Raw genomic sequence first — 24,664 nt, forward strand, 5'->3', positions numbered from 1 at the left:
GAAGACAGAAATGTCTATTTTGAAGTATGAATAAATTAAAGCTCCTGCTATGTTCACATATAGGAGCAAAGTAACTATATGTAATTTTTCAACCATATTTATTGAAATTGTAACAAGTTATATTCAAAGCTACGTTCACAACTTACAAGTTCTGCATCCCTAAATACAGGAAAAAAAACACCAGAGGAGATATTCTTTTAAATAAATTTGCATCAACAAATTTCTAAGAAAAATATTGTTCCACTCATTCTTGCATTGATTTAAAACAACAAAAGAAAGCCCTTTTCGTTGTTAAAGGGGAGCTACTGACTGACTGATCATACTCTTCCAGGTTTTATTCATACCAATTTAAGCAATGTGACAGAAGATCAAAAAAACTTGGAGTTACGTAGCTCAGAAATTTATTGAATATTTGGTCAGATACATTCTGTATAGAACTGTTCAACCTGTTTGGTTTTGGTACTCCCAGAAAACATCACTATCAGATGCACTGAGCTGTAATTGCCAATTTGGAATTGTTACGTAAGAAAATGGTAAGCATGGGGCTGAAGCCTCCCTCTATTCATGAGATGTGAGTCTTGAATATGACTAGGCACCCTCCTTTTGAAGGATTCTATTTGTGTAAGTTGCTGCATCAAATGTTACTTAGGAGAGGCTTCCATGTATTGGTCTTTTTAAAACAGTAACACACTTCAAGTATTTGCATTTGAAGTTTTCAATACTGGAAACATTTAGTCCAGAGTTTGCAATGGGGTCTCTAATCTTTCACACGCTCTGCCTTCTAAATAATCCCAGAATATTTAGTCTTCAGTTTTGGCTTCCATTTCCTCAGCATCGTCATCGCCATCCACTTCAGCATTTTCCCTCTCCAGTCTTTCCAACTGTCTTGCAAGCTCAGTTTCATCTGTATCAGTAACCACCTTAGGCTGAAAAAAAAACAACAACCACACAACACATGATGAACAATCATTAAAAAACACCCTCTTCAGTCTACAAATAAATATGAAAATAAAGTCATGGTTGGTGGCTCTGATCCTAAGGAGAAAGATATTGAAATAAATCCACTAGTGAGGCAGTAAAACCTAGGAAAATTAGGATTTCTGGCCATCTATTTAATGAATACTGAAAATTATGCCTTTTTTTTTTTAGTTTCTCAATATCTCTTGCTAAGATTTCTCTTAGCACTACTGATCTTGCTCTGTTTATAAAATGTTGTGAGGAAAAAATAAATCAGATTTCAGAATGCAAAGTCTTCTCACCTCCATCTGCACATTAAAGACTCCTCTCTTCTCCTCAATTTTTTCTTTAATGACAGCCATGGCCTGATTCAGAACAGAGAGTCCTTCAGTTCTCTCCAGGGTTGTAGTAGTCATCACATATCGAGGAGGGGCTATCAGATTAATCTATCACATTGCAGGGCGGAAAAAACAAAACCAAAAAATAACAAAAAAATATACTCAGTAACAAAAAAGAAATGTTTTTCCATTAGAAAAGTTATTTCTAGAAGTACAAATAACATGGAATGAAATAACACACAAGAAAGCACACAGGCTGTCTGATTTCTGGTATCAAAACCAATTATTTTTACATAGTATGCTCTTATAGACAGGTATTGTTAGACAGAGAGAATACCCACCTTGCAGGTAAGTAAAGCAGCCTACCACAATTTTTCAAACAAATAAAAAACTGCAACAACCAACAGATATTTTTATTTTTTATTTTTAAGATGACTGGATGAATAACTTTTTCTTTTGAAGAAAACACTCTAAGAAACTATTTCAAAGAAACTTTCCAGTTTTCTGAAAACACTTATTCAGTAATGTGTTCGATATCCTTAAGAGGTTGGGGCAGAAAATTTAGACCTGGGTATAGTAGGCTTTCTACCAACACTCAAACATATGTGGACAAAGTATTCCTTTTCTTACACAGTCTTATCTCTGAAAATAAAAATGTTTGTCCTCTACCTGCTCTAAGGCTGTATAAAGGAACAGCAAGTATTTAGTATGCAAATATTGAACCTTAGTTAATTGAAGAGAACAAATACAGCTTCTTGAACTTGGAAAGCAACAGCAAGAACTGGGACCACATAGTTGCAGGGAAGTGTCCCATGTGTGCGCTAGACAGGAAAACCAGAAAGGACATCCATTGTCCCTACATAGTTCCTCAGCCTCACTTATGCAACTGTGACAACTGAAAGGTATTATCAAGGACATCAGACAACTTTGCTATTGATTTCATAGTTAAGACAAATACTTACTTTAATGGGCATGGTCTCTGTGGAACAATTCAAACCTGCTCTCAAAGCCTCCTTTACTGCATCTATGCCTTCATAACCATAACAGGCAACTTCAATATCTAAGACAGATGAATACAAACAATAAAACTTTGAAGTTATCAAAAGTTGTAGAATGTTTAAAGATTTTTTTAAGTTAAGCTTTATTAAAAACTTTTTAGCAACCAATGTTTATTCACAATGAGATCCTCAGTACCTTCCAAAACTGAGGAAACATTCCAATTTCTTGGCTTGTAAGCTGATCACTGACTATCTGTATAATGGCAAGCATGCTTTTAGGCTGCTTGGTTACCCGTACAACCAGCTTTACAATCTTCTAGTGAGTCTAGTGTGCTTTTTCTGACCACTAACAGAGCTAGTAGGAGACAAACCAGCTCATAAACTTCATGAATACATTAGACATATGCTAATATATCTATCTGAGAGATTTACAAACAATCAGCTAGAAATATGCCCACAGCAAAATCATAATTATTCTCACTTGTTCATGGACAAGGAGATGACATACAACCTAGCCATGCTGACAGTGATTAATCATCCTGTTAGAGAACCAAAGAATTTAACACTTTGAATAATAAGAATATTGTGGATTCAGTAATACCTATAAAATATTTAGATTCATTGTATGCCAGTGGAATGTGACTAACTGCATTATATATCAGGACAACTAACTTGTGTCCCAAGGAACCTGCAGCTGGGGGGTTGGAAAAGTGCGGTGGGAAAGCCAAACCACCTTGGGATTTGAGATAGGACTATCAGGCATTCTGCAAGCACTAACATATCTTAACACTGGAAGAGCAGTTTCACTCAAACATCAGCACCACAAACCCCCACTTTTAAATGAGTTTAAAGTTTACAAGATATACTCGACTTGTCAAGTCTGTTCAATTAACATCTGGAGAGAACTTACCAGCTCGGATTTTGACTGCCTGTGGTGTCAGACGCCTGTTAATATTGTCGATCAATACACGCCTCTCTTCCTCTGTCAGATCCAGGCTATCCAGGATTGCTGGGTCTCTGAGCCAAGCAAAGAAATGGTACAGAACTTACACTGAAGTGGGATATGACACAACATCAATTTCTGGTATTATTTCAATATTCTTAGCATAATCATAAAGCTCTACTAGGCAAAGAAAAGAAAACAGGCAAATTTTTTAAGAGTCCATTGAAACACTGGAAGAAAATAAATGCATCTATTTACAAAGTATTTTCTAATGGAAGAACTTAACAACTAAGCAGATAAATAGTTTACTCAGTCTGCTCCTGGATGAAAAAGTCTTAATTCAACTCATTTTTCCCCTCTTTCCTTTTTTTCTGAGGAGTCAGCTAACCAAACAAAAAATAGGAATGATTTCTGCCCAGTTTCATTTGTAAACTATATATAGAGTGACAAATATATCTAGTTGCTTGGCATTTATCTTTCCTACAATATGAAAATAAACCTGTATCGTATGAAAGAAAATTCATAATGAATCTGAGGTGTTTGAGTTATTCTAGCATTTCATATGAATCAAGATGTTATATCTCTGTTACATCTTACTTGCATGACCTTCAGTAGGCATTCAAAAATAGCTTCCGGACACTGAGTTTTTAATCATTAAAGTGTAAATCTACTTTAAAATTTTACTACAGGTATCTGCTGCACGACACCCCAAAACATTCATTCTCAGCACTCAGAAAGAAATACCAAGTCAAGCTCTTAAGGGGCACATTAGGCTGCCAGTTAGCATTTCAGCAAAGGTAGAAAGGCAGAAGTATCCACACTCTTCTGTTCCACATTAAAGCTTTATGTAGGTGCAAAACAGGAAAAAAAAAATACAATCTATTGGAAATCTTAAGGTATTACTGATGGAAAGATGCTTTGAAAAGAGACAGCTTCAGAGATTGTGGTGGTTTTACCGTGCTGGGCAGCTAAACAACCGCTCTCTCACTCCCCCTCCTTTAGATGAGGAGAGGGAGAAATAAAGCAAAGAACAACTCACGGGTTGAGATAAGGATAATTCAATTAAAGGAAAATAATTATAATAATTAAATAAAGACTACCATGAACTAAACAATTTAACTAAGGGGAAATAAAAAGGGAAAGGGGAAAAGGGAGGGGAAAAAGGGAAAATAAAAAGAAGGGAGGAAAACAAACAAACAAAATAAATGAAAGCTATATGGAAGTGCAGAGGAAAGAAATTACTCTCTACTTCCCACAAATGAGCGATGATTGACCACATCCTTGAAGCAAGGCCTCAACGCACGCAGCCGGTGTTGAGAGGAGGACCAACGTCTTCTCATCTTCTCAACGAGAGCCCAGCCCTCCCCTCCTCTTCCTGTTTCCACCTTTTATTGCTGAGTGTGACACCACATGGTATGGAATATCCCTTTGATTGGTTTAGGTCAGCTGCCCTAGTGATGTTTCTCTCCTCACCTTTTGCCCACCCCCTAGGAGGGTTAGAGAAAGGCCCAATGCTGTGCCACTGCTGCTCAGCAGTAGACACAACACTGGTGTGATAACACTGCTGTTCCAGCTACAAGTACAGAGTACGGCCCTGTATGGGCTGCTGCCGGGAAAGTTAACATTCCAGCCAGACCCAGTACAGAGATTTATGCTCCAACATGAGTAACAGATGAGCAGCAGCACACCGAATGTGTTCAGGAGTTTTTAGTTTTTGATTTTGAGAGAGTCTTAAACAGTTAGTGTAATTGGTGTTTTTTTGGCTTTCTGGCATACAAGTGTTAAAATATTCATCAGTTACAGGATGACCTGGAAATCCTCCTGCAGCAATGTGCCCAGATCTGTCCTTCACCGGTAAACTTGCAGTTATTAGAAAGGCATTGTTATTCTATGAGCGCATTCCATCTATATGAAGACAGAACAAGTTGTCTCTTCCCAAAACTACAGAAACAGTTCTGAGCTAATCAATCAAAAATACTGCCAAGTGCCCTGCTTCTTAAAATCAATATAATTTTCTAGAATTTTATCACTGCCAACTAGCATTAAATGAAAGTTTATTTCTCGTAGGTTTATGTGCTACAAGAGTAAAATTAGAAATGTTTATTCAGAAACCTATTCTTGAATAGCCAATTTCATGATACTAAATTTAAATGGAAACCAAATAGCTTAATTAATTCTGAAAGCAAATTCAAATGTCAGACCTCATAAAAACCAAAGAACTACCCATCTTGGTGCACACTCCATAAGATTCACAACTTGAACTCTGTCTTTACATAATTCCATTTCTAAACTCATCATCCCATTTTCATTCTTTAAGATTGAAAGTGTAGAAAAGCAACAAGCCAGCTTGCTATATTAAAAAATAAAATAAAATAATGCCTGTGGCAGTGGAAGAGTGAGTGTCAGATGTGAGTTCAAATTTCTTCAGACACAGAGCTAGATATGAGTGAAAATATCTGCTTTGGACTAAGAAGAGGCAAATTCTGACAGAGAAGCCAAGATTAGTGCTGCTTCTATTAGTAATGCCACAGGCTCAGCTGCAGCAATATAAATCTCCTCAGTGTTTGTATTGAGTCACCATCCCTGGAGGTCTTTAGACGTTTAGATGTAGAGCTTAGTGATATGGTTTAGTGGAGGACTTGTTAGTGTTAGGTCAGAGGTTGGACTCGATGATCTTGAGGTATCTTCCAACCTAGAAATTCTGTGTGATTCTGTGATATTCAAGTTTCTCTTAATAATATTATTCACTGAGTTCCTCAGTATTCTTCCACAACAAATTCAGTTAGTACTTTTAAAAAACTGACATATGCAGAATGGTGTATTCAAAGGTGGATAAAGACACATCAGCTCTGAGTCTTCTTTTTCAAGAGCACTGGGAACTTGAGTAGTGACAGAAAAACCTACAATTCACAACTGGAAGGCTGATGTCACAATGGATTAGGTTAACTTAACCACTACATTCTAGTCTACATACTGACTCTTAAAAAAAAAAAAAAAAAAAAAAGTGGATATATTTGAGAAAATACTTCTTTGCAATTATGAAATAAACCCATAGGAACAGAAAAGATGTTCTTACGAGACTGCATGCTTGAATGCATCATAAGCACCATATCCAGGTCTTTTGTACTTGTCATCAAATACCCAGGCAGTTCTCTGGAACAGACTCTCAAGCTGCTCATCCTTAGTGTACTCCAATACCTCAGCAACATGGCGAAGAATGCTGTAAACCTTGAACACAAATGGGGTGTTATCAGACATATTATCTTCTTTTCTGAGCAAACAAAGTGCACAGACATAAGACACCACAACACAGTGACTGAATAAAGCAAAGCAACTTACAGTCTTTGATTTTGTGAATTTGTCTTCACATTTGATTGCCTCCTCTGGAGAAACTCTTCGTTTTGACAAGTCAATATAACCTACCAGGGAAAATAAATTTTCAAAGTGTCAGGCATCGTGCTAACCAAATCTAACTGCTTCAAGAAAAAAGCATAACAAGCAAACAATCTGGCTCAGGATTTGCCCCTTGTCTCCACTATCAGTTGGTAAGGAAAGTAACAAAACTAAACCTCAATGAATTTGATCAAATCGTGATCGAAATTTGCTTTTTATTATTCTGCTATTCATTATTTAATCTGAAGGTTAACTGTAGTTTTAGAAGTATTCTAGAAAAATGTAATCTATTTGACAGCCAAGGCTCAGGACTTAAGGCACAGGATGGAATGTGAGCATTAAATTTTCACCACTACATCAGATGACCCCTCTCTTCAGTCAGGACCTACGAAATCTGCATAGATATCAGAAAATTCCACTTCCCTATGGTTTGTTGACCAACAGTCAGCTGGTGAGGACCCAGTTAAGCAAATCTCTGTGATTGACCTTCATTAGCCTGATTACCAGAAAAATTATTGTAAACATCAGATGGCAGGATGATGGTTTATTTTGCTTAAGTGTCTTAAATAAAGAACCCCTGGCAAAATCTATGAATGGCTATGCCACCGAGTTAATCTGCATTTTTCTTTATGACTTCAATCTTGATATAACCCATAATATCCCCAAATACCTTTCTCTTTGTCAACTCTTATGACCACGACACACTCGTTCCTTCCAATGCGGATGAGTTTGTTTATGGAACGAATACGTCTTCTGGACAGCTCGCTGAGGAGGATCATGCCTTCAATGTTGTTGTACTCTAGCAGGCTGACGTAAGCCCCCATTTCAGCGATGGACCGGACATTGACCATCACTACATCTTCCACCTCTGGAAATTTATGCTGGTAGAATCTACAGCTTAGTACTGGCATTCTGGAATTTGAACAGAAAACAAGGAAAAAAAAATCAAAACAAGGATGACTTATTTCACAATACATCACTGACGTCTCCTACAAGCACGGTAAAAAAGCAGCAGGGACTAGAGATAGAGAGGAACACTGATACTAGAAACTGATGATTAGGATAAGGCTTGTGCAATGTGTAGTTAGGTTTTAACAGATAATAAGCAATAGACTGATTAGTACTTCAAAATTTCCACATTTTTAAATGATGTTCACTTTTTGCGTGAAAGAAGAAAAAGCTTGCTAGCCCAACTTTATTGCCCGCTTCAGCTGTCATGCTCCCCACACACAGTGCACCACACAGGAGAGGCCTCAAGTGGTGAAAAGAAGGCACTGCGCTCTTCACTGCCATCTAAACCCATAAGGCCCCGTTTTTAAGTCAGTTTTAAGTCAGAAACCAGATTCCAACAACAGAAGGACACAGGAGAGAAGCTTGCGGTGCTAATAGAGGTATTTGTATGCACAGCAATAGACAGCGTGTGAAGGGCTGAGAAAGTACGAGGTAGAGGGACGCTGCTCTGCTACCACTACAGGTGGCAGAAGGGCCGCCTTTCGGCACGGAAAGGAAGTAAAGGCAACAACCAGAAGGTGGAACGAGCCTGATGTGAGTGAAGCACTAAACAGAAAACAGGCCCCTAAAAATAACTTTAAAAAAGCCTAACATATAGGTAGCCAGGATGAAATATACATATATATATGAAACAAGATCCCTTCGTCACCGATTCAAAAAAAGCACCGGGCTCATGTTTAATAATCCTGTGGTGACACGACGGGACGCTCACGCTGCCTCCCTCTCCTGATGGCAGCGATCCGCGCACTCACCGCTAATGGCGAGGCTGGGCTCGGGGCTTTTGTCTACGCCTGGCAGCTGCATGCACAAGGTTAAGAACATTTTAGAAGCAGGAGCCCACAAAATTGAGCCCAATGCACTGCCCCTTCCGTTTAACTGCCATTTCAGAGCGGGGCTCCTGCTCTCCAAGGCGGCGCTGGGGCTGTCTGAGGCTGTGCAGAGAACAGGACGGCACCGCCAAGCGCTAAGCGTGGCCACACGATGCAGAGGCCGTGCCTGCCCCCGCTCCCATTTCACCTTCCAGGAAAGGGCTACAAAGTGGTACCGCAATCATGAAGCCGATGAAGTTTTGGTGCCGTTTCACACAACCCCAGCGCTACAGGCCACATTCCTCGGCCACCGAGCGCGATCGCAGCCCCCGCCCGGTGAGGCCGCACGCCCCACGCCAGCCCCGGGGCAGCTGCGGGGCGGCGCCGCTCCCCCGCTCCCTCCCTCCCGCCCGGCCTGCGCCCAAGCGGCCGGGCCCTTCCCCAGCCCCGCTGGGGGCCGAGCCCCCTCCCGACCCCGCGGCGCCCGCCCCGGCCGCTACCTGCCGGCTGCCGCGGGTCCCTCTCCACGCTCTCCGCTCCTGCCCCGCCGCTCAGCGCGCAGCCGCCGGCCCGCCCCGGCGCCGGGCGGGGAGCCGCGGCCGCCCCTCGCTGCAGCGCCCCCGCAGGCGGCCGCCGGCGGCACCCGCAGAGGCAGCGCCCGCCCTCGGCCGGCGGCCGCGTCACGGGGCGGCCGCGGCGGGGAGAGGCGAGAGGCGGAGCGGGGCCCGCTCGCCGCCAGCGCCGCCACCATGTCGGGCAAGGACCGCATCGAGATCTTCCCGTCGCGGATGTGAGTGGCGCGGCGGGGCCGGGGCGGGCGGGGACCCTCCGTGCTTTGGGGTGAAAGGCGCCGTGGGGCCGCGGCTGGGTCCCCCCCTCGGTGCTGTCCCTTCTCCGGCGTCAGCCATCTGAGGGCTGCCGCGGCATCCAGAGGCACGGCATAAGCGGCTTCCAGGGTGCTGTGTGTGTGTGGGGGGGGGGGGGTCACCGCCGTACCATCGGGCAAGCCGCGATTTAAAAATAGAACACGAATAGAAGCAAAAACGCACCGTCAGAGCGTACCTTCCCTCTGCTTAATTGATGTCGTATAAGACGATGGCCATAAAGATTTTTTTTTTTTTTAAAAAAAAGGAAGTGCAGTGAGCGGACAGTCAAGTAATTTTCCAGGTTGTGACAGCAAAGCACTCGTCATGCAGTCAGATGTCTCCTGACCAGGCTTAAGGAAGCAGCCAACATGGGAATGAACACGAACATTTAACATTGATAAAGCATTAAAAATGCCGTTTTAATAGCGCTGTGCCTCTTCAGGACAGAAAGACTTTGCCTTGGGGTGAAAGGCCGTTTCAAATCTTCTAGTGTAAAATTAGGCAGATGACTGGGTATGATCTTTATAGGAAGATGTCTTGCAGGATAGAAAACCTCAAACGTAAAATAACAACTATTATTTCCTCATGAATGAGCTCAGGCCACACAATACAACAGTTTACATAGAAATATTTATATATTGCATGGTAAAGGTTCTGTTTTGAACCTCAGCTCAGAAATAAATGGCTGCATGTACTAAGTCCCCTGGTCGCCTGCTCTTCAATGCCGTTTACATGTCGCAGGAGGAGGCACCTCAACCACTTCTGAAAGGTATCTGTTTTTGTGGGCTGACAGATCATTGTGGCAAGGAGGTAGTGAGGAACAAAGATTTGATATTTATGAGCCCTGTTTCAAATGAGGTAATAGAGTAATAACGTGGCAGATATTTTGATAGGATGTGAGGCAGGATGTTGAAGATGGCCTGCTTCTAGAACAATTTTTTTTTTTAACTGATGGAACTGAGTTTTACAAGGTTTGTGGTCTTGTTCTCTTTTGCTTGTGTGACCCTTCTCTGGGCTGGATACGATCACTCACAGAAGCTGCTCAGTCTCCTTGACAGTAAACAGGACTTTGTTTAGTGCACTCACAGAGCCTGTGAAATCTTGCTTGAACTAGAAAGTGAGCCAGTCTCGGTCAGGTAGTGAACAGGGTGAGAAGGTAGCTCAAGGTGGGAACAGTCACCTGCTTGCTGTGAAAATTAAGGTGCCCTGTTGTTCTTTGACTTTTTTATTATTTTTTATTTATTTTTATTGTGAATATTCAGAAAGTATACATGCTTCTCAGTTATAACAATCTTGTAGGCATTAATGAAGCTATTCTTACAACATGTCAGTAGAGTGGGGAAGTAACTGTGTCCACTTCGTGGGCAGAATTTTCATTATACTTACATTTTCCAAGGTCAGAGAGGAAGCATATATGCTTCTCTTTACAGACCTGAATGTCATCCTTTATGCACACTATGTATACAAAGCAGTAGCTTAAGTTAGCACAGTGGATTTTGTAGTATAGCTACTGAAATTTTAGTTAAAAAGATTCGTCAAATTAAAATGTATGTGACAACAGAGAGGGAAGCAAAGTTTGGATCCTTTCTGAGTTCCCAGTTCTGCACCAGAAACCTGGAAGTTTGCTACTGGAAATAAATAAAAGAATAAAAAAAATTCTATCCTGAATTGTCTCTGCTGTTTTACCACGTTGATGTTTCTTCATTGCTTCATACTTTCTGTCATGTCCACATCAGAAAATCATGTGTAATTTTTTTCCTAATCCCTTTGGATGATGCAGGACATTTTTATTTCTTCCTCTGTTTAACAGGGCTCAGACCATCATGAAGGCTCGTTTGAAAGGAGCCCAAACAGGTCGTAACCTATTGAAGAAAAAATCTGATGCTTTGACGCTTCGATTCAGGCAGATCCTTAAGAAAATTATTGAGGTAGGTAAATTATATTTTTTTGCTCTCTCTTTATTTGAAATCTGTTCGTCAGTTGTGCATTCCCATTTTGCTAACTTCGTTAGGTAGGCTGGAATGTAGGACAACATTGTAGATAACCCGTTCTTTATAAGCGAGGCTTCCAAGGACAGGTGAGCAGAACTTCGTTTTCCTGGCTGCAGTGGTACAGGAAGTTTATAAGAGTTAATATTCTTCACTTCTTTCCAACCAGTCCTCGGCTGTGGTTCCCTACCATCTCTCCTACATTACAGGAAATTTGCTCTGATGGTGTCAAATACATTATGAGTGGATCTAACATGTTCTGTAGCATTATTTTTATTGCTTTATCTGGCCTGAGAGGATACTGCACATCTATAATGTTTTTGGCATGATTAGGCACACTAGGAAGCAGAGACAACAAATTTTGTCCAGATGGACATTGTTCCTTTATGAAGAAACATCAAGTTCTGCTTCTTTCTTGGTAACATGACTGACAAACCCAAGATATTCAGCAGAGCCTTATATAGCTTGTTCTCTGCTACCATACTAGACAGGTTTTAGTTGTACTGTTTTGGCTGGAACTGCTATGATGCCTATGGTTAGCAGTAGTGTTTTGGTGTAGACAAGCTTTTGGCACTCTGTGTCTAGTTGTCAACAGAGTGACTAAGACACTAAGGCTCTTACTTCTCAATAGCATGGTTTTTTGCTTCAAGGCCTTGAAATGTGTAAAAATGGGAAAAAAGTAGAGAGGAGGAGAGAGCAGCTTCACAAAGTTACATACACCTGTACGCTGAAAAACAACTTCAGATGTCTCATAGTATCCAGTACAGTATCAGGTAAAAGTGGTTTCCTGCTGAGACACTTTGTTGTTGCAATTTAACCCCCATGTAGCAGAATTTTATGACTATTGAGACAGATGAATCTTTTGCAGTTTCTTTGGGTTCTTACACTGGGTGAGTGAAATAGCTGAAGTATTTCTTTTTTAAACAGTCACCTGGGAATTACGATATGCAATTTGCAGTTTGAGAGTAAGATAGAAATATCGGATTTTCTCTTTCTTACTCTCTTAAATTTCTCATTGTTTTCTTTATGCTGTTAGTTATTCATCCTGGGAAAAAAATAATATACCTTATATTTGCTGCCTCTTTTTTTTTAACAGACTAAGTTGCTGATGGGTGAGGTGATGAGAGAAGCTGCATTTTCACTTGCTGAGGCAAAGTTTACAGCAGGAGATTTCAGGTGAGGATTGCTGATCTTATGTGTATCCTACCCATGGGAAAGTGTGATCAACAAACTGTCGATTTATCTTCTGGAAATAAGCAAAATTCTTAAGCACACTTCTTAAAAAAAGGCAATGGGCAAAGTAGGACAAGATGAACTGAATTCCATTAAGTAGAGAGACATCACTGCAGGAGAGAGAGAATGTGTGATGAAAATGTATAAAAAAGCTGAAAAATTAACAGAATTTATGTACAGATTGTGCACAGATCCTTGATTTGAGAAGTTGTTTTTTGCAGCTTGGAAGATAAAACATAGGTATACAAGACTCTATATCAGAGTGTTGGATTATGTATTATTTTGATTTTTGTTGTTGACTTGAAGACAGGATCCAGTATGTGTTATTTTTTCCAGTAAGTTGTTGTGAGATTCTACTCAATGTTTTAGTGTCCTGTCTCATGACCTCTTGCCTCACTAGGGCTATTGAGGGCTGTATACGAGAGGGGAGATACAGCTTTTTCCTCTAGTGGGTTATTTTTAATTGCATTTTAATAAATTACAATTCTAACTAGGCTGTTGGTGTACTTCATCCAAATGTAGCTCTTGTAGTGTTAATGATTCAGCTGATGGTACCACCAGTTAATGGGGAAGAGCTAAGTGATCAGACGCACTAGTAACCCGTGTGCTGCTGGAGGTGCACAGCATCCATGAAAGCCTTTTTACTCTCATTTGGATGTGGTGCTATTTCCTGTTTTAACCAGGCACGGTGTTTAGGTATAAACAATAGTTAGATTCCACCCTGTAAGTAAATTGTACTTCAGTGGAAGAGTTGGCTACAGTGACCTGTTCTTGGAAGACCTTAAGACACTTTAGAATCCTTCAAGATGAATTGTACAAGCTTAAGTTTGTTAACACAGTAAGAGCTATTGGGTAAACAAACTCATTTACTGTTCTGAAAGAACAAATAAATATGAACTCATAAAAATGAACAGTGTTGTGGCCTTGGTCTACATTAAAGTCTTGAGATTCCTTTGCTTTTAGTGGGAAGAGAATTGCACAGGTTGATTAGACTCAACGTTATTGAAATATTTTAAAGTCATTTTCCAGATAACTGACCAATTTTTAGATATGCTTTGTATATTTAGTCTAAAATATTTCCAGAGTTACATTTCAGAGTCTGTTTCTTTTACATTTCCAGACATTGCTGGAAAATTGTTTCTTTGAAAGCTTCTGCATTAGCTTTGAAGACTGTGCAATTAAATGCACAGAGTAGTGAACTAAAAATAATTTCCAAGTCATTACAGCTATTTGATAACTACTAAACCTTGCCTATAATGATGAATTAATGAACAACTTAAGATGTATGTTTTCTTCCTTACAGTACCACTGTGATCCAAAATGTGAACAAAGCTCAAGTCAAGATCAGAGCTAAGAAGGACAATGTAGCAGGTGACTCTTCTCTAGACTATGGGTATTTCAACTTTCAAGGGAATCATGGGAGGTGACTGAAATATGCAGGAGTGTTTCCAAACACCATCTCCTCTTATTTCTCTTATTAATCTAACAGTAGGAACATTTCTAATTTACTAAGATTTTTCAGATACACAAGATATTTTTTTTTATGTTTAATCATTTACCTCTCGTAAGATGAAACAAGTGTATGTAAACTGTAGTCCAATTTCTAGATCTTCAAATAAAGCATAATTTCCCTTACTGAAAGTAAATGAGAAAACCAGGAAATTAAGTATCAGAATTAAATAAATTAAGAAGTTAAATATCAGTAATTGTTTGTGAAGAAAACAGGAAAGAATAATCAAGATTGAATGCTGAAAATATTCCTTAAGCATGGGGAATATATTGCTAAGTGGTAACATACTAAAATTGAGTACTAAATAAAATGGAATACTTCTCTGAATTTTTCATGTGTTTAGCTCTCCATGATCTCAATATAATTTCTAAGTTCCATATTAAAGTGGAAGAATCAGTATGATTAAGTCTTTCCAAGCTATATGGGGAGATTTTGGAAACAAAAGCTTCTGAGCTTATGGAATTTATTAGAAGCAAATGGGGTAAAAATGAGTTGTAATTAAAAAATATATATGTATATATATATATAAAACCTTACGTCTCTTACACACATCTCTTGCTCACTTCTGCCAGGTGTAACCTTGCCAGTTTTTGAGCACTATCAGGAAGGAGGGGACAGTAAGTACAAAACAAGAGCTTTCTATTGTACATGTACTTGTAGCTATTCTGTGCTAATAGAAAAATACTTGCCATACTTTGCTGATAAGTCCGTTTATATCACAGGCACAGGAGTATGTATTTCCTCCGTCTTTTGCTGTTTACAAAGCTATTTTTGCTTTGTCCTGTTCCTCTAATATGGAGAGATTATTAAGGGGTCATAGTGGATTGTAATTTTCTAAATTGTTGAATTTTTTAAACCAGGATAAGGCTTGTTTACCAGGTTTCTGAGACTGGTAGATCTTATTGTAGACATGCGCAGCAATGATTTATAGTAGCACAAACCATTATAACGATTGATTTGCTAATGGGCAAAGACTTTAGCTTATCACTTTCTGAGCCGTCTGTATCTGTGTAGTTCATGAATTACTAATTTTTATCTAGAAAGAAAACACCACGGTAGTATTAGCAACAAATTTCATGTTTTCTTTTTTTCAGGCTATGAGCTGACTGGCTTGGCCAGGGGTGGAGAACAGCTGGCTAAGCTGAAGAGAAACTATGCAAAGGCTGTGGAGCTGCTTGTGGAACTGGCGTCCTTACAGGTTGATGGGAGAAAAAAAGGGCTGGGGAGTGGGGAGGAGGCTTTAGTTTCTCCCTGTTCTGAAATTAAAAGTAACAGTCTCAGTGCTTGTAGCTGAGCACTTTCAGCTATAACATATCTTTCATCCCAGTGCTCCACAAAGTTGCAAACCTTTTTCAGCCATAAAACACAGTTATACTACCACTTCATAGAACTCTACAATGCTATGAAGAAACTTTGTTGAGTTGCTATGTGGTGTAGTTGATATGTGAAACTGCTAGTATGCAGTGTTCAGATGTAATCTGGTACTGGTGAGAACACCAATATTAGCAGAAACAATTCTGCTTCCATCAAGTGAGCAGCTTTGGCTTACAAGTGCTATTTGGTTTTGGGGTGTAAAATATATTGAAATGCCTAGTTTGTCTTGTGATGCCTTACTTATTCCTGTTCCACAGACATCCTTTATTACTTTGGATGAAGCCATCAAAATAACAAACAGACGTGTGAATGCAATTGAACATGGTGAGCATTTTCCTGTTTGGGATGCATAATTCTGTGTCTCCATGCAAGACAGGGAGCTGGGTCCTGGAAGCTACTCTGCTTTTGACTGATTCCATTAGTAGGATTTCAAACCAGTTCAAGAATGTTTGAGAGAGCGTTACAACGAAACACACTGCAAATAACAAAAATGAAAAGCCCAGTTCCATTCTGAGTTGCTGATACCTGGAATTTTGCATATTGCATGTATGCAATAACTTACTTCATTAGATGATTCTAAACTATCCTTTTCAGTATATTTTTCTTTATCTGCAGGCCCTAGCTGCAGCTTATCCCTCAGAAAATTTGACTGTAGAAATGTTTTCTTCTGCAGCCTTCCAAATGCATTTGGCAGCATTGCTAACAGATTTCTCCTTTGGAAAAGTGGTTCTGGTACATGGCTTTCAGAATCGCTCAGTTGGTGTGTTAAAGCTTTTTCTGATGTCTTGTATCTTCCCTTGTAACAGCATATTTGAGTATTTGTTTTCATGATGGCTTTTTCCAACTGAGATCATAATTCTTTGTGTAAGGCCTATATTGAACAAAAATTTCTGAAACAATGTGATGGATGTATATAGTTTTACTTCTAATCTTGCCCATCTTTTGAAGGATTGTTTTTTAAGCAGTTCAATAGGGGAAAAAGGACCTTATTAAAAAGGCAAGAATCAGTGCTTTCAATTCCATTGCATATCTTTCAAAAGACTGTATTATCAGAGATTCCATGATGTTTGGAGTCATAGTTTAGTCCTGGGCTTACTGAAGAAAACAATTTTGTGTATTTGTCTAATGAAATAGTGTGATTTTCCATTGAAGACAATTCCCCTTGGCCAAAAGAATTACTAGATTTACTTTAAATAACCATCTGTGCACTGTATTATGACAACTTCCTGAGTTATATAGCAGCAGTCCAACAACTTCCTTGTTTATATTTCTTCAGTGATTATTCCTAGGATTGAGCGCACTCTTTCCTACATCATCACAGAACTGGATGAAAGAGAACGAGAGGAATTTTACAGGTAACTATCTGAAACAAGACCAGACTGGTCTCTTTTTCTCAGATAGACCATTCCTCAGAGAGGACTTAGGAGAACTGCCAAATATCTGGCAATGAGTGCTGTTAAGCACAACCTGATTCTTAATGCACATTGAATTTCCAGAGCTGGGCACTTATAGACCTGCAATTGCTTGTCGCAGAGTTACAGATGAATCCCTACTGCTCGGTTGCATATAGCTGTCTCCAGCAGGAATGATGGAATACAGTACACTGAGGTGTTCTGCTTTAAGGACACCTCTGTCACAGAGGCTGGCATTCTACACTACGTGAAGCGAAGGTGTCAAACCTGAAATGAATTAAAGCTAAGTTGCCTTCATTCAAGAAAAGCAGAGTAGTAGTAGAATGCAGTACTTGAAGTAAAAAATGTCATTTAGAGTTTGGGTGAAAAGATGAGTTAATCTGTACAGATGAATGTTTTTGAAGGGTGGCAGCTTGCAAAAAGAGCATTATGTCACTTATTACAAGACTTTCATTTCCTGGTGAACTTTTCCAGGCAGCTTTATCACAGCCAACTTGTATGACATCTTTGCTGCTAGCCTGTTTCATGAAAACATCACATTGCTTTCACAGATAAACCAAATTTCTCTTCACAGGTTAAAGAAGATCCAGGAAAAGAAAAAGGTACTGAAAGAAAAATCTGAGAAAGAACGGGAGCTGCGAAGGGCTGCTGGTGGGGAACAGGAACCAGCTAATCTCTTAGCAGAAGAGAAGGATGAAGACCTTCTCTTTGAGTAACCTGCTGCAGTTGTTATATTTGGAGCAGGGGACCCAGAATACAGAAGGCCCAGTTGCAGTATAATTTGGGACATGTTGCCTCAATCATACTTAAGTGGCTTCTCAATTGGTGTATAAGTCTTGAGTTAACTGGGTTGTGGATTTCTCCTGGGAGATTAGAAATCTGGGAACTTGACTGTAACATAGGAGGAAAATGAGAGATCAGTAAGGTGCTTTATTATCAGTAAAGCCTTCTGTTGTGTGCTCATTCTGTTTCTTCATTTAATAGGAATGATTGTCCATACCTGTTCTTTTTGCACAGTGGCTCTGGATTTGCCTAATCAGATTCCTCTTTAATTGTTACCACTGCAGGCAGAGGAAAATGTGATTTAGGGAGGGAGATGCATGCACTGTTCTTCACTGCTGAAATGTGAATTAATGTGTAAGTTGCTTAAAACAGGTGTTGGTACAACTGAAGTCAAATATAAGTAACGGCAACTCTAGTTTTCTAACCTATTGATGAAATCCACAGTCTTTATGATTTATTTCTGTTGCATGATTGTTACCACTGGCCTAAAACATCTGTGGTTTTAATTAGAGGTTCTGCCAACTTGTGTATTCTGTGCTAGAAACAAGTAAAAGTTCTAAATGTTAAATATCTGGTGCCTGTCTCCTACTGCAAGATGATGATCTTAAAAGCTTGGTAACTGTCATGCTGATTGCGATATAACCCTCTCTTCATTCCACACCCCCAGTTTATAACGTGTACTGGTCACATCTCCTTTTATCCTGTGTCCAAATTCACTTACCCTTTACCTCTGTAGATAAACAGCCAAGGAGAAGTCACATCCTCTTGCCACAAACATGTAGAAGCTCTTTTAAACTATCCAGCTCCATGTTGCTTTAAATGCTTTTTGTTGCTTCATAACAAGTAGGCAGGCAAGCAGGGTTGAATGTACAGTAGTCCATTCTTGTGCTTTCTTGCATTCTAGGGTGATGAGACGAATTTAGGAAAGAGGTGAATAAGCTGTGATATGCAGTAGGCACCATGGCATAGATTTATTGTTAGTAGACTCTTTAACATAAGCACCTTGTTTTAAACATGATCCAGCACTTAACAGCAGACGCAGGGCAAATGCAAGAAAAATTATTTCTATTAACACCTTTTAAAAAGTCATTTTACAATTTTATGGAGCAAAAGGCCATTTCTTTCCCTCTTTAGAAGCTGAAAGCAGCACAGCTAAATGAACCTGTACTTTAGCCTAAGATACAGGTTGGTCCAGCTTGAAAGAAAGAGCCCCTTGTTTTTGTGTTGAACTCCCATCAAACCCTCTTACCTCCTAGTCCACCTGTGTTCTGTCAGATACTTTCCTCAACAGGAGTAGCATCATTCAACTGGTTAAAAAAACACACACACACAAAAACAACCACCCCACTTGCTTTGTTCCTTGTGTCCTGCTTTAGCTAAGTACCAGAAGGAATGTATTCACACATCCTTATTGTAGTGATAGGAAAGAGGATCCTTATGTAACAGATGTTTACTGCCTCAAAGGAAAGAAGTAGAGCCATCCTTAAGAATTATTTTGTTTGTACTGTGCTGGCTAAAATCTAGTCCCTCCAGTACCTACAGGGGGCCTACAAGAAAGCTGAAGAGTGACTCTTTGTAGGAGAGTGTAGTGATACGACAAGGGGCAACGGCTTCAAAATACAAAAGGGTAGATTTAGACTAGATATGAGGGAATTCGTTACTCAGAGGGTGGTGAGTCACTGGAGCTGGTTGCCCATACAAGCTGCAGATGCCCCATCCCTGGAGGTGTTCAAGGCCAGGCAGGATGGGGCTTTGGGCAACCTGGTCTGCTGGGAGGTGTCCCTGCCCATGGCAGGGGGGTTGGAACTGGCTGATCCTTAAGCATTCCTTCCAACCTAAAACATTCTACAATTCTATAAAGTGACTATTTAGTCAACCTTGGAAGATTTTAATTCAGGCTACTAGAGATTAAGATTTACCGAGATGGCTGTACTTGCTGTTTGAACAGCTGCTTTTTTGCACCTTTTTGGACAATCCTTTGTAATAGAATAATTCCTTCCTCTTCTGCAGATGGGAATTTATCATATGGCAGTTCAACGTCTTAGCTGGAGTAGAATTCAATTGAAGATGGTTAAAAGTAGTATAAAGTGCAAATGAATCCAAAAAACAACAATCAGAAAAAAAAATTTTAAGCCTGCAACTCACTGACATCTGACAGATGAAATTCTGTGGCTGTCAAATAAGATGACAAGCTTGTCCCTCTGAAAATAGATCACATCAGGACAGCTAAAACTTACTATGTTAACTTCATAAAGTCTCGGAATATAGCTGAAATGACTTTTTTCCCCCCAAAGTACAAGGATGAAACTGAATTGAGAAGATCAGGCAGCATCAGTAAGAAAGCTACAGTAAGATTGCAGTCTTCTCAGGTCTACAGTTTCTCTCTGCAGTCTGTTCCCTTCTGACACCACGCATCCAGTGGGAGAGGTAAGGAGAACATCCAGGGCACTGATGGGTTACAGCATCTTTCACACATCCAGCAAAACAACATGAAGACGACTTCCAAGATTCACTAGAAGTAGTAAAATTGTACAGTGATTTATTTTAAATCTAGAAATATTTTACATTTTTACATTAGTGTGCAGTTCATGATGTCTCAAAATACAGAGTGCAGATACACATATAAAAGTATGATGTGGGGCTAACCACAGGTCTCAGTAAAGTTACCTTAATTAAGGCATTAAACCCCCACCATATATTTTAAAAAGTCACATATAATTACATTCAAAGTTTTATGCAATTCAGCTAACGTTTAATTAAATCTGGACTGGTAAAAATGCATATACCTTCATTTCAGTCTGACACAGCTCACTACAAAGCCTGTGACAAAGTGTTTCACCACTGAAGTTTGCATATTCTCTTTTACTCTCAAGGGAATTAATACACACTCTTCATTAAAAAAAAAAAAAAAGGCAGAATCATTTCTTACACAAGGTAGTTCCAGGTCCAAACTGGTGGCAGATGGACCACCAGGTCCACTGCTCAGTGGTTATAACTACCATAGCACCTCTTTGTATGGGTATCAGCAAGCATTGCGTGCCTTGGGAATTAAGAGAGTAGAGCTGAACTTCAATGGTACTTGAGTCTACATTCAAAACTTATTGGTATAAAACCAGCCTCTGTACACCATTTCAGAAAAACTGGGGAGAAGAACATCAAATACATTAACAGTATGATTTACTTTGAAAGACACTGGCTATAAATGCTGAATACAGAAGAGGGTTCAGCAACTGTCTCGAGCTGTCTGTGACTGCAAGAATTTGGACAGTACTTACGTAGCTGAGCTAGGTTACCCTTAAAGAATACATTTTACTGCTTTCCATCTTCTTGCCCAACTATGAAGCAGTCAATACCAAAAAGGCTAATACTTCTACGAATCATCTTTCTTAAAAAAGGGTAGAACTGATATAATATTTTGTCATCTATGAAACACTGTTTATCCAATATACCTGAATGGTGTTGTTTTCAAACAATTTATTAAACCGACAATGTGCCTGCAATGTGAGGCAAAAAGCTATTATCTTGAATATCTAGCCCTTAAACCAACAGCTAGAACATTATATTATTTCTATCAGCAAACTGAAGATATTAAAGATTTGAACTTTTTCCGAAGGGTCATTACTTAGCCTCATTAACTGCTTATTGCTTCTCAGCCCTAAATATTAAACCTGGAAATGCTTCCTAACAAGGCAGGAACGCACTCTATGCTTTAATTTTTCAATGCACAATGTTAGCTCAGTAACTAGGAAAGTTATCTGAAAATTTCCTTATATTTCCTGTATACTTAGAGTCCTCTATTCAACTATGGGTATGAGTTTGTTCCATTGAAACTTGAAGAAAGAACATATGCAAGACAGTATGGAAAAAATCAACTACTTTTTAATCCTTCAGCAATAGACAGGAGCGAACAACACGTTGACCTAACTCCAGTGTTTTACCTGTAAGAATTCAGAAACACTATGGCTAAAATTAAGAGATATTCACATTCAGGGTTCTTTGTGCTACCCAAAACCAAAACAGCTGAGACACTACTACTCAGTCAGCTTCAGCAACAGAACAGCCCTACTGCAGGTGCGTAGCCTTTGTAGTTAAGCCTTCACTGCTCAGAATTTGAGGATGCAGAGATGTTCTCATTGCTTCACCAAACACACTAGGATGCAGACAGACCTTGCCTTTTTGTTCACTTGTTTCAAGTTTTTTTGTTCTAACAGTTACAAATATCCCCCTTTCTTGCATTCTATTCTTGTGACTTCAGTTACCAGTGTTTCACGCATACTTTTACTGCAGTACTGAGCAAATGCAGGACAGCATGTAGGCTAGTGAATTACAATGCTTGTTTGTAACGCAATAGCTACATTCAGCTATTTTAATTCCAGTTAGTTATCCATTAGACCAACAGCCATACCATAAACCATTTGCAGAGATTAAAATACCCACTTATCTTCCAATGTTTAGCACATCAGTCTGTTTTAGCCAGTAATCTGTTATAAAACATGAGAGCTTAAGTTGACTTCCAAGAAGTGTTTTACAACTATATATTTTTCATAAAAATATAACCTCTGCCTTTCTAAATATCTGTAGAGATCTGTGGAGAACAGTGGCTCCAATCAGCTGATGTTTTAAAGAAAAATCCATAAAAATATCAAATCTAAAAGATCAATATAATATTTATCTTTGATTGGACCTAAAATTAATGTGCAGTCAAATCTGATTTTAAAAGTCTGACTAAAAAGATACAAGGATCAAAATATTTACATTATACACATTTTCCAATTACAGTGCTATTTCGAAAGTGGAATGTTTTTTAGAATTAAAATATAAATTCAGACCTCAAAGGGCAGCTCCAGACCAGTGGCATCTTTGTTTTTCAATTTTTTGAAAAGTAGAGATTTGTCATTAATATTAGAATTTTTATGTGTATATTATTTCTCCACCCAAGGATCTGTAGAATTACACTCAAACTACCATCATGTCCCACAAAGTCATTAAGTTAAGTGTTAAATAACATTCATATTTATAACTATGTGACAACATGGACTGTATATACACATACACACACACATACACACTTAAAATCTTTGATTTCCTAAGAGTGACTAGGTAGAAAAATGTGGATTTTTATATAAAAGTTGTTGCTAGAAAAAACTATCTAAAGCTTAGTACTGACAAGGTCTCCATTTCTAGACCACAGAGAAAGAACATTTGGACAATCTTTAGATCAGTTAAATCAGCTCAAGCTGATTAGTACATTTTTTCAATAATAAACTATTCCACTTGCAAAGGATGCAGCCACTGAGGTCTATAGAGCTCACACACTTATTACTAGAACTGAGCAGACCTACATACGATCCCCTTAGAGTGATCACTAGATTGAAATCCATTTGTCCCTTGGAATGATTCTCTCTCATCGTAGCCAGGTAGAGGGTACCCACTGGGGCTCTGTGTCAAGTTTGTTTATTAACCGCAGTAACTCTTGATACGCCTTGTCAAGATCAGAATTCACAATTGCTGTGTCGAAATAGTGACCATTGTTTTGTTCCATCTCCCTCGTCTTCTCTATGATTTCTCTCAGCTCTTCTGGCTGCAATCAAAAACAGGGAGTTATTGCATGTGTGTACACCTCTCCCCCATAACAAGAGTAGCAAAATACAACAACTCAGGTTTTCTACATAAATTTTCATGGCATCATCAGCTACTTATAGCTAAGTTTATGACTACAATGAACCATGACATATTTTAAAGCCAAAGGTATTCAAGACTATGATTTCTGGCTGGCCACAAGTGGCACTCCAGTACAACTGTCCCAGACTGAAGTAAATGAGGAAGACAAAGCACTGCTCCTTTTATGACATGCATCTGACTGGGGCTCAAAAAATTAGGTTGCTATGCTTATCATCTTTCCAGAAAAGACTGAAGATTGCAGAGAGGAGGAGGAAACTTATCCATGTAGAGAATACGATTATTTTTAACCCTGGCAAAAAAAAAAAAATCCCTGTTTTAAGGTTTTGACTAATTCCCTTTTAGGTTTTACATCCATAACATACGTGCATCACCCTTGCATCACGTAAGGAGGGCAAAACACAGCTTAGAACAGAGTGAGGAGCAATTCCTGATCAACAGCTGTATCAGGAGTCCTTATGAGTAGATGCAGTTATGCTGTGAGAACTGTTCTTCCTTAGTCTGACCTACATTATGCTAAATTAACACTGGGGGTTGAAAAGTACTCCCCACACTGTAAGGTAGATTCCAGGTAGAAGGCTAAGTGGAATCTACCAGTTATATACTGCATTATCATAGCAATATGCACTTTGTATCCCATAAACCAGTAAGGGCCTTTTCAGAGCTTTCAGACACCTTGGATACATTTGTGGGTTGTAATTCCGCTCAGCAGAACTAACTTCTCATTTAACAAAATCACCTGAACTGAGGTGATAAGCTGAGATCTCAGAAAACTCAAAACTTGAAAAGTGAGCCTAGAAGATCAAATGTAAAGATTAATTTATCTAAAACGTTAATACATTTTCAAGTACTTTTCCAAGGCCAGGTAAATTCTGAAAGAAAAAAAAATGCTCCTTAGAGTTCCTCCAAGATTTACTTGAAGACAGAGCAGGATTTCTGTAGTTTTGAAATAAAGGGTCGCATTTTTGTACCCAAATGCGGAGACCAGCACTGTGACCCAGGACAACTGAACTAGCAATGGATCCTCTTACTCCATACCTCTCACATTCAGTTAAGGAAAGCATGCTGTGCCCCCCCCAAGTATGGTCTGCTTACTGACCTGCAGCAAACAGATCTCTAACTGTACCACTTCCCGTGTACCATCAGTACCATTACCATCTCCCAGTTCCAGAGAAAGAGTATATTAATTTGTTTACCAAAAACAATTCGGATCTGTAAATTAAACAAAGGTTTCAGAAGAGGTGTTAAATGCATTACCTTTGGGTTTTTCCCTTCTTTGGCCAATAAAGCACGCAATCTCTCTTGTGAAGGTGGTGCAACAAATATTATATATGGCTTCAAGTCAGAATTCCGTAGTGTCTTCAATGACT

The 24,664-nt window shown here is 39.3% G+C and overlaps 3 protein-coding genes across 4 annotated transcripts in view; 1 reads left to right on the forward strand and 2 right to left on the reverse strand.

Annotated features, from left to right (window-relative positions):
• Positions 1-384: 384 nt before the first annotated feature.
• EIF2S1 (eukaryotic translation initiation factor 2 subunit alpha) lies at positions 385-9,099 on the reverse strand. The gene is made up of 8 exons (XM_068684215.1): positions 8,950-9,099; positions 7,300-7,541; positions 6,576-6,655; positions 6,313-6,464; positions 3,204-3,310; positions 2,258-2,355; positions 1,260-1,403; positions 385-926 (listed from the first exon to the last, which is right to left on the reverse strand). The coding sequence occupies exons 2-8, from the start codon at positions 7,538-7,540 to the stop codon at positions 801-803; spliced, it is 948 nt and encodes a 315-aa protein (XP_068540316.1). The 5' UTR covers position 7,541; positions 8,950-9,099; the 3' UTR covers positions 385-800.
• Positions 9,100-9,105: 6 nt separating this feature from the next.
• On the forward strand, positions 9,106-18,183 carry ATP6V1D (ATPase H+ transporting V1 subunit D). The gene is made up of 9 exons (XM_068684218.1): positions 9,106-9,239; positions 11,126-11,243; positions 12,400-12,479; positions 13,840-13,907; positions 14,619-14,663; positions 15,141-15,244; positions 15,678-15,744; positions 16,697-16,775; positions 17,407-18,183. The coding sequence occupies exons 1-9, from the start codon at positions 9,199-9,201 to the stop codon at positions 17,546-17,548; spliced, it is 744 nt and encodes a 247-aa protein (XP_068540319.1). The 5' UTR covers positions 9,106-9,198; the 3' UTR covers positions 17,549-18,183.
• Positions 18,184-20,137: 1,954 nt separating this feature from the next.
• PALS1 (protein associated with LIN7 1, MAGUK p55 family member) overlaps positions 20,138-24,664 on the reverse strand; it is a 49,510-nt gene continuing 44,983 nt past the window's right edge. For both annotated transcript variants that reach the window (XM_068684213.1, XM_068684214.1), the window contains exons 13-14: positions 24,552-24,662; positions 20,138-23,196 (exon numbers count right to left, since the gene is read on the reverse strand). In XM_068684213.1, coding sequence (XP_068540314.1) covers positions 23,020-23,196; positions 24,552-24,662 — 288 coding nt within the window. In that variant the 3' untranslated portion in view covers positions 20,138-23,019. The remainder of the gene's footprint in view (positions 23,197-24,551; positions 24,663-24,664) is intronic.

This window comes from Anas acuta, chromosome 5, assembly GCF_963932015.1.
Source record: "Anas acuta chromosome 5, bAnaAcu1.1, whole genome shotgun sequence".
Taxonomy (NCBI): Eukaryota; Metazoa; Chordata; class Aves; order Anseriformes; family Anatidae; genus Anas; species Anas acuta.

Bases quoted from the DNA above. Each gene is read 5' to 3' on its own strand.
- ATP6V1D (XM_068684218.1), top strand. From the start codon at position 9,199: ATGTCGGGCAAGGACCGCATCGAGATCTTCCCGTCGCGGAT. The intron at 13,908-14,618 runs GTGACTCTTCTC...CACTTCTGCCAG, and splicing joins TAAGAAGGACAATGTAGCAG to GTGTAACCTTGCCAGTTTTT. The intron at 14,664-15,140 runs GTAAGTACAAAA...TCTTTTTTTCAG, and splicing joins CTATCAGGAAGGAGGGGACA to GCTATGAGCTGACTGGCTTG.
- EIF2S1 (XM_068684215.1), bottom strand. From the start codon at position 7,540: ATGCCAGTACTAAGCTGTAGATTCTACCAGCATAAATTTCCAGAGGTG. The intron at 6,465-6,575 runs GTAAGTTGCTTT...TTTGTGTTCAAG, and splicing joins AATTCACAAAATCAAAGACT to GTTTACAGCATTCTTCGCCA. The intron at 3,311-6,312 runs GTAAGAACATCT...TGCTTGGCTCAG, and splicing joins GCATTCAAGCATGCAGTCTC to AGACCCAGCAATCCTGGATA.